Here is a 14181-nt window from a genome sequence, read left to right on the forward strand (position 1 = left end):
GTCACCCATACCAGAAAGATGCTGGTTCAAGACCCGCTCGGAGCAATTAGTCATTTTGGAAAACCATTACATTTACATTTTTATTTGGCAGACGCATTTATCCAATTGACTAACATTGCATTGTCTCTGCCAATGGATCGAACCCATGACCTTAACATTGGTAGTGCCATGCTCTAACAACTGAGCCACAGGAAAGTTAGCCACAGAATCAAGCCCTGTTTATAACACAGTAATAAGTTTATCATTTGTTAATTTTATTATCCATTATATTTATTAAAGTTGAATGATTTATAGAATTTATTGGTAATATTAGGTATAATTATTGACACCCCACCACAGACACAAACTACATGTTAGAGCATGTTTGTTAATGTATTAATTAACACCTTAAAATAAAACTTACCCACATTACACGTATGCACGTTTGTAATGTAAATTTTAAATTTATGCAATGTAATTTAATTATTATTTTTAACCGCTATTATAAAGTCAGTAAAGGAGTAGTTCACGCAAAAAATGGTCCCCATTGACTTTCCATAGGAATAAAAAATTACTATGGTCAAGTCAATGGGGACCATTTCGGGGTGAACTACTCCTTTAACTGGTTATGAGAATGAATCAAGGTTTTATAGTAAAAGTAACTTATAGTTTTATAGTGTATTGTTTACCATTTGTGTAAACATGGTTTTACATGGTTTTACCATGGTTAATCTATGGTTACTGTAGCAAAACTATGGTTAATTTTCATAAGTCAAAACACAAGGTTTTCGAGTCTTTAAAACAGGTCTTATAGGATTGAGGAATATACTCAATAAAAAAATGGAGCAGGAGGAGGAGTGTGGAAAAACTTTAAGTATGAGGTGATTTGATTGCCCCGCTTCTCTTTGCTGGTGAAGCTCCAGCGCACACATTCTCTCTCTCCCCATTTATCAGTCACATTCAGCTTCTCAACTCTACTACTACAGCAGGACAGAGGGCATCTTCAAATACCGGTGAGCCAACATTTTCACTATATTACAATTACTGTAATCATAACTGGCTTTGAAAGAATTAAACAACTGTGTCATGACATTACTGTAGTGAATGTTGAATTTATTATTTTATGTAATTGTTTCCAAATTACAGATGCTATAATTACCCTTTTTCTTTAATAGCTAAAAATAACCATTTAAATGTTATTGTTGAATAAACACAACGTTTTATCAGTTTCCAAGAGCTTGTTTTTATGTTAGTTTTAATTTTATGTGCACCTTTGTTCCCATTAAAAAAAACCTGATGATTATATAGTGCATGTATAAATATGGTTGGAGGGTTTTTTAACTGAAAATTGGGATTTTTTTGGCAGTTTTCAGATGCCTAAATAAAGTTTATGTAAAACTCGAGTCAAAGACATACAGTAAAGTCTCTCTGAGAAGGAGACAGTGTAGCTCTGTTACTGCGGTACAGTTTCTCTGCTGACAGGGGTCTGGGAGATTTTTCCCAAATATGCAGTCTTAAGCTCAGCCACTCTACAAAGTCCTTGCGTGTCAAGCAAAAAGTATTTTTGTTTGTACAAATATGAATGAGTATGGTATGACATGCAAATGTATTTAAAGTACCATGACACCAAATTCGGTAACACTTTAGAATAATGGTCCGTTGTTAACAAGTAACTATGCAGAAAGTAATAGGCAGTACTACATTAAATATATCTCTATGGATAGGCTATATACAGTATGTAGAATATATCCATTCATGTTTTGGTATTTGGCTTTTGGTATTTGTATTTATTCATAAATTAGTTTCCACAAACAACCTATTTTTTCACTTTATGTACGTTAATGTTGAGATTAGTAATTAATTGTTTTTTCTTTATTAATTGGTCATAGTTCGCAAGTAGTTGTCAATGATGGCATTTTTCTTTAGTAATTATCAAATACCAAATAAGGAACTACCTTTGTCCTAAATTAGCTATTACTTACTGCTTAGTTAATCTTGCTTCTATATTAGTTAATAGTATTAAGGTAAGTGTTAATGTAGTACTGCCTATTACTTTCTGCATAGTTACTTGTTAACAACGGACCATTATTCTAAAGTGTTACCCCAAATTCTTGGTTCCTTTAATGAAGACAAACTAACTTTGCTTTCTCTGCTTTTCTTTTTAGGGAAAACATCCATTTTATCACAATTTTCTAAAAAAAGAGAAAATAACAGATATTCATCTAAATAAATTTCCAATTTCAATGTAGTTTTCAGAGGTTTAGACTTATTATTAGAGATTAGGCACTTTAACTTATTGCAAAATGTTAATGTCATTGGCCTTTATTCTCTTCCTAATTCCCGTGTCCTCTGTTCAAGGAATACTTAGTGAAAAGAAAAATTTGACAACCAAGTTAACAGAAGACACTATTAGTTCAAATGTTCCTAAGCTAGTACATACGTTATTAAACACCAAAATCAAAAACCAAACTTTTTCTACCTCGTCAAAACCCAGCACTGTCAATCAAACACTCTCATCTTATTCTAAGCCTTCTGTGGATGGTGACCAGAAACACGTGTCTTCACTTCAAACCACAGCCGCTGAAAAGAAAAATACTACAACCAAGTCAAAAGCCCATACTGCTAGTCATAAAGTTTCAAAGCCTTTAACTACATTGTTAAACACCAAAATAAAAAACACAACTCAATCGGATTCATCCAAAACTATCAATAATAAGCCCGCTGTGGATGGTGATCATAAACATGTGTCTTCTAGCGAGAAAAAGAATAGAACAACAGCAAATACTACTGTTCGTTATGTGTCTAAACCAGTTACTGCTCTGTCAAACACCAAAATTAAAAAACAAAGTCATCCTACTGCCGTAAAAACTAACACCGATAATGTGACCCTCTTATCAACTTCAAAACCTGCTGTGGGTGGTGATCAGACACATGTGCCTTTACTCCAAGATGCTATAAATGAGAAGAAAAATACTACAACAAAGTCAATAGCTAACACTTCATTTAATGTTTTAAAGCCAGTAACTACGTCATTAAATATCAAAATAAAAAACCAAACCCAGTCTGCTTTGTCTAAAACTAGCAGCGTTAACCAGGGTCTCGCATCATCTACACAGCCCGCTGTGGACGGTGACCAAAAATATGTGCCTTCCAGCGTGAAAAAAAATACTACTAAGTCAACAGCCAGCACTAGTAATGTTTCAAAACCAGTAAGTAAAAAACAAACTCCCTCTGCTACATCCAAAATTCATCCGACTTTACCATCCTTCACAAAGCCTATTGTAGATGGAGATCACTCCTTTCAAGGCACAATTAATGAAAACAGAAATAGTACAACCAAGTTAAAGACCCACACTGGTAGTCTGAATGTTTCAGAGCCATTAACTACATCAGTAAACACCAAAATAAAAATCCAAACTCAGTCTGTTTCATCCAAAGCTATTAATGTGAATCAGACTCTCCCATCCATCTCTAGGCCCGGTGTGGATGGTAATTACAAACATGTGACTTCTACCGAGAAAATAAATACTACTACTAAGTCAACAGCCAGTACTAGTCTTGAAATATCTAAACCAACAACTACTTTATTAAACACCAAAACAAAAAACCAAACTCAGTCAACTTCATCCCAAGCCATAAGTGTCAATCATACCTTACCATCCACCTCAAAACATGCTGTGGATGGTTACCTGAAACATGTGCCTTCCAGTGAGAAGAAAAATACAACAACTAAGTCAACAACTAACACTAATCTTAAAGTATCTAAGCCAGCAACTACTTTATTAAACTCAAAACCAAAAAAACAAACTCAGTCTACTTCATCCCAAGCCATCAGTGTCAATCAGACTTTAGCATCCACTTCAAACCCCATTGTTGGTGGTGACCTAAAACATGTGCCTTCTAGTGAGAAGAAAAATACTACCAAGTCAACTGCCAACACTAATAATCTTAGTGTTTCTAAGCCAGTAACTACTTTATTAAACACCAAAACAAAAAAACAAACTCAGTCTACGTCATCCCAAGCTATCAGTGTCAACCAGACTTTACCGTCCAGCTCAAAACATGCTGCAGATGGTGACGAGAAACATGTGCCTTCTAGTGAGGAAAAAAATACTACTACTAAGTCAACAGCAAGCACTAGTCCTAATGTATCTAAACCAGTAACTACTTCATTAAACACCAAAACAAAAAAACAAATTCAGTCTACTTTATCCCAAGCCATCAGGGTCAATCAGACTTTACCCTCCACCTCAAAGCCCGCTGTGGATGGTGATCACAAACATGTGCCTTCTACTGAGAAGAAAAATGCTACAACTAAATCAATTCTTGATGCTTTAAAGCCGGAAACTACATTATTAAATACTAAACTGGCAAAGCAAACTCATCCTACTCCCTCAAAAGTGAGCAAAGTCGATCAGAGTCTCCCATCCCCTACAAAGCCTTCTGTAGTTGATGTCCAAATGCCACCAAAAGACAAACCTGCAGTAAGTTCACCTATTAAAGTAGTCATCACCGAGGGTTGCAGTCAGAAGGAGCACCAGACAAATGCTGGTGACGCAACAAGGACACAAGAAACGGAGCTGAGTTTGAAACCTGGTTCTCCTTTGGTTATGACCCATCACATCAACCTGATGCCAGCACCCTGCACGGGAGGTTGTGAGACAGAGATGGCTGCTCTGAGAGATAGGGTCGAGTTCCTCGAGAAGGAGATGTCAGCACTTAAAAGAATGTGTAAGTACAGAGGCCTTTATACTTTCTTAAACACTGATGTTATGCATAAAGTCATAAAAGTCTATTAATGAAAATGGTAAAAAGAGAATTACCATAAAAGGGGCCGTTCACACAAAACACTTCAGAACACTAGGATCCAGAAACGCTCATTTGAGACGTGATGCAATAACAAAAAACTATTTTACGAGGTGGCTAATTTGTATGAATTCGTACGATGTGAATCATAAAATCGTACAATTATTACACAAATTTTACATTTACGCATTTGGCAGATGCTTTTATCCAAAGCGATTTACATTGCATTATACTATAAATTTGTATTTGAGCATGTGCAATCCCAGGGATCGAACCCATGATCTTACCAAATTTTACAAATAAGATTGTACAAATTTATATGAGTGTGCCACCTTGTAAAATAGTTATGAATTCCCGTGAGATTGTGTTGGAAATAGAGTGTCATGGTTCTGCCTCGTCTTGTCAAGTTTTTCTAGTCTTAGGGCCGGATCATGACAGTACCAAGTGTTCTGTGGAAGCTCATAGGCATCGCTGGGTTCAGCATGTTACGAGCTCTCTGGTCTCGTCTATGTCCCCGCCCTCTCTTTACCTCGTTAATTATCTTGTTATGGTTTCATGCCCCTCACCTGTTCCCTGGTTGATTTGGTTCCTTATTTAATGCCCTTGTGTTTTCTGTCCTGTGCTCGTTTGTTTTGTTTGCTAGTTTGTCGTGGTCTAAGACATTTAGCCATAGCCATAGCCATAGTCGTTTAGTCCAGTCTAGAGTATTGTTTCTATCGAGTCTATGTTTTATTTTATCTCTGTCAGTATTGGTTTTACCCCCTCGTGGGTTGTTGTTTTGTGTTTATTTTAGGGCTGTCAAAATTAACGCGTTAATAACACGTTAACGCAAATTCCTTTTAACGGCACTAATTTTATTAACGTGCGATTAACGCAGCGCGCATTTTCTGTTTGAACCTTGGCCTTGCCCGTAGTTTGAGAAATTAAACGATGCAGCAGCAAACAGAAATTGAGAAATAAATAGGTCTTCTGAACGTAAAATTCATATATGAAATGATGTCTGATGGTTCTGTCGACAAGACTAAAGTGATCTGCATTTATTGTCGATGTGAATTAAGCTATCACCGCAGCACGTCGAGTTTAAAATATCACTTGAAGCAAAGCATACAACTGACGCAGAGAGCTCTCCTCCTCCTCGCGGCAGACCACACTAGATTGTTTTCAGCAGAGACGGATGGACAACTTCACAAGCAACAGACTCACCACATCGATAGCTAAATGGGTGGCTACAGCATGTAGGCCAGTTAATGTAGTGGAGGACGAGGGTCTACTTGAAATTATTCGCATCGCATCTAACGATTACACATATGAACTACCTTCGAGAGCCACTGTTACAAGAAAGATTCACGACTCTTACGAAGAGGAGAAAGCGAAAGTCGAGGAGGTGATAAGACAGACAAACACGGTTGCGCTCACCAGAGATTACTGGACTTCCCTCAGTAACCATAGCTACCTGGGGGTTACGGCTCATTATTTTGACACACACTGAAAACTACGGTCGCACGCTTTGACCGTCATGAAGACAGACGAGAGGCACTATGCTGACATTTGCGCTGAGCACTTTCTGCAGGTAGCCAGACAGTGGAATATTGAATTCAAAATTAGCCCACTGACCACCGATAGTGCACGCAACATGATTGCCGCGGCCAGGCAGCTTCCGTTCGAGCATATGCCTTGCATTGCACACAGCCTCCACCGAGCTATCACAGTTGCGAAAATGTAAACATGCTTGTGTAAGTAAATAGCTCAGTGCAGAGAAAGAAGTAATGGGAACCTGTGTTTTTCCAGTTTTTTTTCATGTGTTTAATAGACATGTACAAGTTCTTTGAAAAACATCTATGACCTTTGAAACATGTCTAGTCTCCATGCTCTATGTTGAGTATGGTTTCACTAATAATAAACAATATACATTTGCATAAAGCATCAATATTTGTCCATGCCCATGTTGATTAGAGTATTAAAAACTTGAAAAGTATTCATTTAAGGTACATTTATAATGGATAAAAATGTGCGATTAAGTTGCGATTAATCACGAGTTAACTCATTACAATCATGTGATTAATCGCGATTAAATATTTTTAATCGATTGACAGCCCTAGTTTATTTAAATTCATTGTTTTTCCCCCACCTACTGTCTGCGTTTGGGTTCTGTCCGTGACATAGAGTACCTCAGAAATTACGTATTTTTGTTTTCAAACCCAGACAGCAAGTTAGCATTTTAGCACTTCTGGTTCCATCGCCACAAAGTCTATGGGTTTTTTGAATGGGTGAAATAACATCTGTGGTTTACAAAATCTCTAAATATTTTTACACTTTATTCTGTGACATAAAACACACCAGTTATAACCCGCTCGTGATTTTTTTTAAAGCTTTTTTATTGTTACTACATCCTTTAGCAGGGACGTTAGACGGCATATAAATCTCACAAATAATGCAACATGGACACAAATCTCTAAAAACGTGGATGGGGATTCATTCACGGAGTAATTACTTACTAGGGAACACGTTTTTACAATGTAATAAAGTTGGAAAAAGTTTTTGGAGGCTTGGTGGTGGTGAGGAGGAAATCAAGTGACCGTAGTTTAGTCTGTTTATAGAATCATGTTAACTATTTACTTCTGCCGATTGTGTTTAAGATTTAAAAGTAACAAATGTTGTGTTAATCTGTAAATATTATCTTGATAGACAAAACAGGTAAACACTTTTTGCGATCTTCCAATATTCTATGGGAAAAATGCATAGGCTTTTGGTCATGGGAACCAGTGCAACTTCCGAGTTGGCCTACAAAATACGTCATCTCTGCAGTACTCTATTGCCATGCCAACTTGTTACTACTGTGAACAAAAGCTTGCAACCGTTTCCCCGCCTCAGGGGTCTTCTGGTAGGTCCACTGGTACACTGACATTGATGAGCAGCACAGTGTGAAAAAGTTACAATTATTTTAACTTGACACTGCGTCTTAAAAATGCTACACTAATGTGCGAGATGCTTCAAAAAAGCTATATTTTAGCATAATGGCCAAACACATCATTCTACTCTAGTGTGTTAAAGAAAAATGGAAAATTTGATAAAGCAAATAGAAAAACATGTTCAACACAACATGGACACAATAAGGCCATAAACCTACTTTACAAAACTACTGTACACAAAAGTTTTTTTGTTTTTATGTTTTTTTTAACATTTGGCAAAACACAACACAACAATAGCTAGAAGTGCTTTACCATATTTGTGTATAGAATGTTTATGGCCTAATAAATTAATTGTTTGCTTTCTTTACTATCTACTTTACCTACAGGTGTTCAGTGTTCAGAGGTGCAGTGCCCTAAAAACTGCAGTGGCCAAGGCATGTGTGAAGGTGGAAAGTGTGTTTGTCATAAAGGCTTCGGTGGCCCAGACTGCAGCGGTACAACGTGTCCTTCTAACTGCAACAAAAAAGGCAAATGTGTGAAGGGCAAGTGTGAGTGTCTGATTGGTTATACGGGTCTGGACTGCAGTAAAGGTAAGACGTTATGGTCAGTTTAAATATTTAGTCATTTCTCTCATACTTTAAACCCATAAACATTGCCTTTTGTAGCCACAGTGACTATTGAAACTGTGACTATGAGGATGCCATCTAAAAACACCACTGCCAAGCCAGGCACAACAGTGAAGGCAAAGCCTCACAGGACCATATTTGTGAAAAAGATAGACACAAAGGAAACCAAAGCGAAAACAAGCCCAACCATGTCCACCAATAAAACAAGTGTTGTCAAAATGAAGTCCAACACAACCACAAGGAGCGACAAGATTATTACCGTAGGACAAGCTTTCCTAATGCACAAAGAAGGAAACCGTCAACCGCAACAAACAAAGGGCAAAACAACAGTCATGAAAGTGGGTTTAGACAAACGACTACAAACGGACGTGAAGCTGAGAACTGAAGAAAATAAAGAGTCCACTTTAAAGGAAAATAACCCTAAAGATGAGCCCATCTATCAGAAGAATAATGGGACCTCCAAAGTTCTGAACCCGGTTAAAGAGACCAAGGGATCATCTAATGGAACGATATCCAGAACAAAAGCCACTATGAAAACTGTGGATGATCAAGGTAAAGTGAGCATGCCTAATGGTACATCTACTGATAAAGACAAGAAACCAACCCATGGCAATGTAACAACAGTTCTCAAAGTGGAGAAGAAGAGATTTGAGAAACATGTCAACAGGACAAGTATTGAAACCAAACTTCGCACTAAGAATTTTAACAGCACAACCAGCAGATCATCGGTTATTGGATCCGTTGAGGTTCATAATATCACATCCACTGGGTTCATCATGTCTTGGGAAGCCCCTCTAGATGCATTCAAGAACTTTACCATAACCAGGAGGCAGGTCAAGCCAGGAAAAAACATAGAAGACAACGAAGATGCAGTGAAAGTAAATGACAAATGGGCAGAAGATGTGACAGATCCGTTCCAAAGGTTTAGTTCGAACAGAACCTTGGCTAAAGTCCACGGTAGCAAACTTGACGGGAGGACTGGGAAAAAATTCTCACAGGTTCTTGACGTTACAGCACGGTCGTATCACTTCAAGGGCCTTCAACCTCAAACACAGTACTCTGTCTCCTTGTTTGGCTCCAGTCCTGGAGTACGATCCAAAATTCACCGCCTTACATTATACACAGGTAGGTTTTTTTATACATCCTGCTTTCATGCACCGCGTAAGAGAGGTTTCCTCTCCTGCTGTGTGCTGGCAGCTCTTACGCATGCTCATTTTTTTTAGACGAATGCATGAAATACCTTATTGTGCATCTTAAATATTGACATTGGCTAGCAAGTGACTTTATTTTTGTCGTAAATACTAGGCATGGGTTTGGGGATGTTAATAGCACAAAACAGCCTTAGATTTTGTTTGGCAGTCAGTGGAGCATTGGAATTCATAATCTAAAATTGTGCCAAAAGTGATACTCATTCATATTTAAACATAAGAAGAGAGAGTTATCATTTTTGGAATATCGCTGCTGTTCTTCTAAAACCTCATATTTGCCATTTTTCCCTTTTTTTGCCATAAATCATTATTATTAGTCACCCTATAATTTTGTCACTGGGTTTTGCAAATATCTTACCAATAAAAAAGAATTAAAAAGTACTTGTCAACCGCGAATTTGGACAAGGCTTCAGAAGGACAGCGACGATATGTAATATTTAAAACAATGAATGTTCTGGCACATTAAAATACATTTGTGGTTATATTTTTTATGTAATTTTTGCCTGCTGTTTGAATTGAATTTATTCTTATTTATTTATTTAACACATTTCTTTGTACATGTTGTACAGCTAACATGTCTAATAATAGATCTCACTCATTTGTTTCCCTATAGGCCCTGAGCCTCCTACTGACCTGATGTTCGGTAATATAACAGAGACTGCTCTCACAGTGTCCTGGACAAGCCCTAAAAGCATCGTAGCAGAATTTAAAGTCACATCCACCAACATTGTAACTGGTACTGTAAATGTCTGTTATGCATTTTCATAAAAGAGTTTGCTAAAAATGTATTTTCTGTCATCATTTACTCACCCTCACAACGGTATTTCTTGTTTTGAAGAAACTGTAAATTTTTGAAGAATATTGTGCGTACTGCATTTCATATAATGAAAGTGAGTCTAAAATAAAGAAATAAAACAAAAAAAAGTAATATTTAAAATAGCATAAAAGTCACATGCGCAATATGCCAAGTGCCCAGTATAAGCTACAATATTGTTTTTATTATTTTACTTTTTCATGCTGCAGGTGAGGGTGGCTCCATGTCTGTTGACTCCCAGCTGTCTCATGTCCTCCTGTCTAAGCTCACTGCTGGTGCCACCTATGACATCACTGTGAGGTCATTACTGGAGACACTTGAGAGCGAGCCAATCACAGCCTCTGTTACAACAGGTTTGCATAACACTCATACATTTTGTATTTTATTTTCTTTTGGTTTGATATTGTGGTCACTGATGACCTTTTCCTGGTTCCCCAAAGTGCCTGATTCTCCTACTGAACTGAAGGTGTTGAACATCACAGACACCAAAGCCCTGCTGGTATGGAAACCATCCCAAGCTAAAGTCAACAGTTATATCCTCAGTTATGGCTCATCAAAGTGTAAGTCTGGTGCTTTAGACTGGCCGGTTCCCCACTATCATGTTTCATCTGTTTTCTTTTTTGCTTTATAGCTCCTAATGTGACTATTACAGTGACATTATCCGGCAACACTGTGGAGCACCAACTCAGAAGCTTGCAAAGATCTTCGCTTTACGTGGTGAAAATCACAAGTCAAGTCAACCGCCTCCAGAGCAGCCCAGTCTCCACAACCTTCACGACGGGAAGTGGTGCGTGAGATGACACTGCGAATTATAGTCCCTGTTGTGTTAAACCCATGTGCTGCCATACCATGTGTTAAAGAATAAGTCTTAGTACACTAGATTTTGAATACAACAATTCAAGTTATTCTTATAAAAAATTATTCCTGCTCAAAAGTTTAAAAAAAAAAGCTGTGGTAGAAACCACTCACATACATGTCTACATTTGATCGATTGAGTTGAACCTTCTGCAAATGTTTTAGTCGTATTCTCATGTCACTCAATTGTATTGTTTTCATGTATAAAACATTATTGTCAAAATGTCGAAAATGTCATAAAATAAAAGTGAAGTGAAATAATAATGTTGTAATTTTGCTTGGTGCAAATGTTTAATTTGACAATAAAAACCACACCACTAGATATCTTGTCTAGGAACAAAAAGGGGGAATAGTGGGGTGTTCTCTCTCATAATGGCAAGTCAAAATCAAACTTAAAAAAGATTTTTAATGCAATTTGTTTTATTAGTCACGTTAACTTATTTCATGTGCTTTATGATGCTACATTTCATGTCTTCAAACATTGACAATCCAGCAGAGCATCTGTCATATCTTGTTTGATGGTGATTTTCCACACCTGTATGGATTCCAGGAGTGAAGCTTCAGGTGGTGACTCCTGATGACGTGACCTTTCACTCTGCTGTGATTTCATGGAAAGCTCCCCATGTGGTTTTCAAAAGTTATAGAGTCACGTACCAACCGACGGAAGAAGTTAAGGTGAATATACTTGTGTGTTCATGACCTCTAATAACTCTAATAATAAACTCTATGGTGTCTGTCAGAAAAGTTGACCTCTGTTTTCTTTTAACAGGAGGTGATTTTAAATCCATCTCTGACTCAATATGAGCTGACAGGGCTGGCGGCCTTCACAAACTACATTGTTAAAATAGAAGGAGAAAGGGATGGACAGTACCTTGATTTTGTTTCTGCAGAGTTTACCACTGGTACACTGTCTTCCATTTCTTGAAATAGTATCACCATTGGGTCATGTTTTCTTGTGCAGTCCTAAATATGTGATTTTTCTTTTTATCTAGCCCCGCTTCCACACCTGTGCCCCAGAGACTGCTCAGAGGTGCAGATGAATGGAGTGAAGGAGTCGGGGGACGCTGAGATTTACCCAGAAGGGAAAGATGGAGAGCCAGTGTGGGTCTACTGTGACATGGATACAGATGAAGGAGGCTGGACAGTAAGGACATTTTTAAGTCCATTAATGTTCATATTTACATGCTGTAGTTGTCATATTAAATGCTTGTGGAACCATTTTTATCTTATACTATCAACAGACAACCAACACTTTGTCTTATGTGTATTTTATTTGTGAACTGTTGTTTGGGTTTAATATTTAGTAAATCTTCAGATCTACAGTGTATAGTAAAAAAATCCTCTATGTTTATGGGCAGCTTTAGTATAACCAAGCTTTGTGCTCACACTGTAAAAAAATCTGTAAAAAAACATAAATTTTCCGTCTTGAGCAGTTTATCCCTGTAAAATTACATGTTTTTCCTGTTTTCCTTGTAACTTTGTGGTCTTTTCCGTAATTTTACTGTATTTCAAAAATACATTAAAAATCTGTAAAAAAAATCTGTACGTGGAAAAGCTGTTTAAAAAAATAACCGAAAAAGTGCATTTTTACAGTGCAGGTTTTGCTCATTTGTAAATAGTTGTAAATTCAAATGCAGGTATTTCAGAGAAGAATGGACGGATCCACAGATTTCTTCAGGAGCTGGAGAGACTACAGTAAAGGCTTTGGCATCCTCACCAGAGAATTCTGGCTGGGTGAGATTTGTATTATCTATTTTTGCAGGTGTTTGGTACCTGACCTACACAGACACATACATACACAGCACCCCTCCTTTTTCTCCTAAATGTGACGCAAGAAAATATTTTTAAAGAAAATACTTGAGGTTCACACCCAATGAATATCATAAGTTAAGATATTTAGCTCATATTTTTATTTTTCTCTGTGATCTGCTCTAAACTCTAGGAAATGACGTCCTTCATACTCTGACAAGCCTTGCGCCAATGAGCATGCGCGCTGACCTGCGTTCAGGAAATGACACAGCTTATGCTTACTATGAAAACTTCAACATTAGCTCTGAGGCTGAGCACTATGCAATAGAGCTGTCTGGATACTCGGGCACTGCTGGTAAGTGAAATAAACCAAGTTGTGTGTGTGATAATAGCGGCAATATTTTATCTCTATCATACTGTCTTTTTGCAGGTGATTCTATGAAATATCACAATGGTCGTCCATTCTCCACGAAAGACAAAGATCCAGACATCCTTAGTATCCACTGTGCTAAAGCCTACATGGGAGGCTGGTGGTATAAAAATTGCTACAAGGCCAACCTCAATGGCCTCTATGGTTCCTTCTCAGACAATAAGGTATTGCTTGAGCAAACTGATTTATTTAACTTCACATTTTGCCCTGCGCTACATATATTCAGCGCTATAATGTATATTTAAACTTCAATGTTTGGACTAATGGAGTGATTTCTGTGCTTGTACCTCTTGTCTTTCAGGGTGTGGTGTGGATAGACTGGAAAGGCAAAGACTCATCTCTCCCATTTACTGAAATGAAGCTTCGGCCCTCTTATTTGAGTCAAAGGGCTACGACAATCCCAACAATCCAAGGTTAAATCTGCAGAGTAAACACTAGTTACAAATACATTGTACAACCTTCTACAATGGTACTTTAACGTTATCTTTTACAGTATAAACATGAAAGTGATAACATATTCTGATTAATATGAAGTTTTTTTTCTTCAAATTGTTGTGTAGTGGTTAGAATTGTGTAATGTCATACTGGAATACCTGCACTGTTTTTGGTTGTAATGTTAAAGATGTCAGCAGATTTGATTTCTTGCATCTTTTTTATATGGCTGGTTTTTATAAGAAGTTCTTCTCTTTAAATCTTTTTTGTTCTAAATTTGATGTCTTGTACACAATCAAATAAAACAAGTTAGAAGTATTAAACCAGTTCAGGGCTCAGAAAGTTGAGTGTGTATGTATATTTTTTAATTCAG

At 37.3% G+C, this 14181-nt stretch overlaps 1 protein-coding gene across 1 annotated transcript; it reads left to right on the plus strand.

Moving 5' to 3' along the window:
* Nucleotides 1–891: 891 nt before the first annotated feature.
* On the plus strand, nt 892–14129 carry tnxba (tenascin XBa). Its single transcript, XM_057340277.1, has 15 exons — nt 892–992; nt 2145–4710; nt 8081–8284; nt 8360–9445; nt 10142–10264; nt 10552–10695; nt 10783–10902; nt 10974–11129; nt 11748–11872; nt 11967–12099; nt 12190–12341; nt 12835–12931; nt 13140–13301; nt 13377–13540; nt 13678–14129. Exons 2-15 carry the CDS (start codon nt 2283–2285, stop codon nt 13792–13794), a joined length of 5211 nt encoding a protein of 1736 aa, XP_057196260.1. The 5' UTR covers nt 892–992; nt 2145–2282; the 3' UTR covers nt 13795–14129.
* Nucleotides 14130–14181: the final 52 nt, after the last annotated feature.

Source organism: Triplophysa rosa, linkage group LG8 (assembly GCF_024868665.1).
Source record: "Triplophysa rosa linkage group LG8, Trosa_1v2, whole genome shotgun sequence".
Lineage (NCBI taxonomy): Eukaryota > Metazoa > Chordata > Actinopteri > Cypriniformes > Nemacheilidae > Triplophysa > Triplophysa rosa.

Excerpts from the sequence above, each read along its gene's own strand:
- tnxba (XM_057340277.1), top strand. The coding sequence starts at position 2,283 with ATGTTAATGTCATTGGCCTTTATTCTCTTCCTAATTCCCGTGTCCTCT. Across the intron at positions 4,711-8,080 it reads GTCAGCACTTAAAAGAATGT|GTGTTCAGTGTTCAGAGGTG; the intron begins GTAAGTACAGAG and ends CTTTACCTACAG. Across the intron at positions 10,696-10,782 it reads CACAGCCTCTGTTACAACAG|TGCCTGATTCTCCTACTGAA; the intron begins GTTTGCATAACA and ends GGTTCCCCAAAG.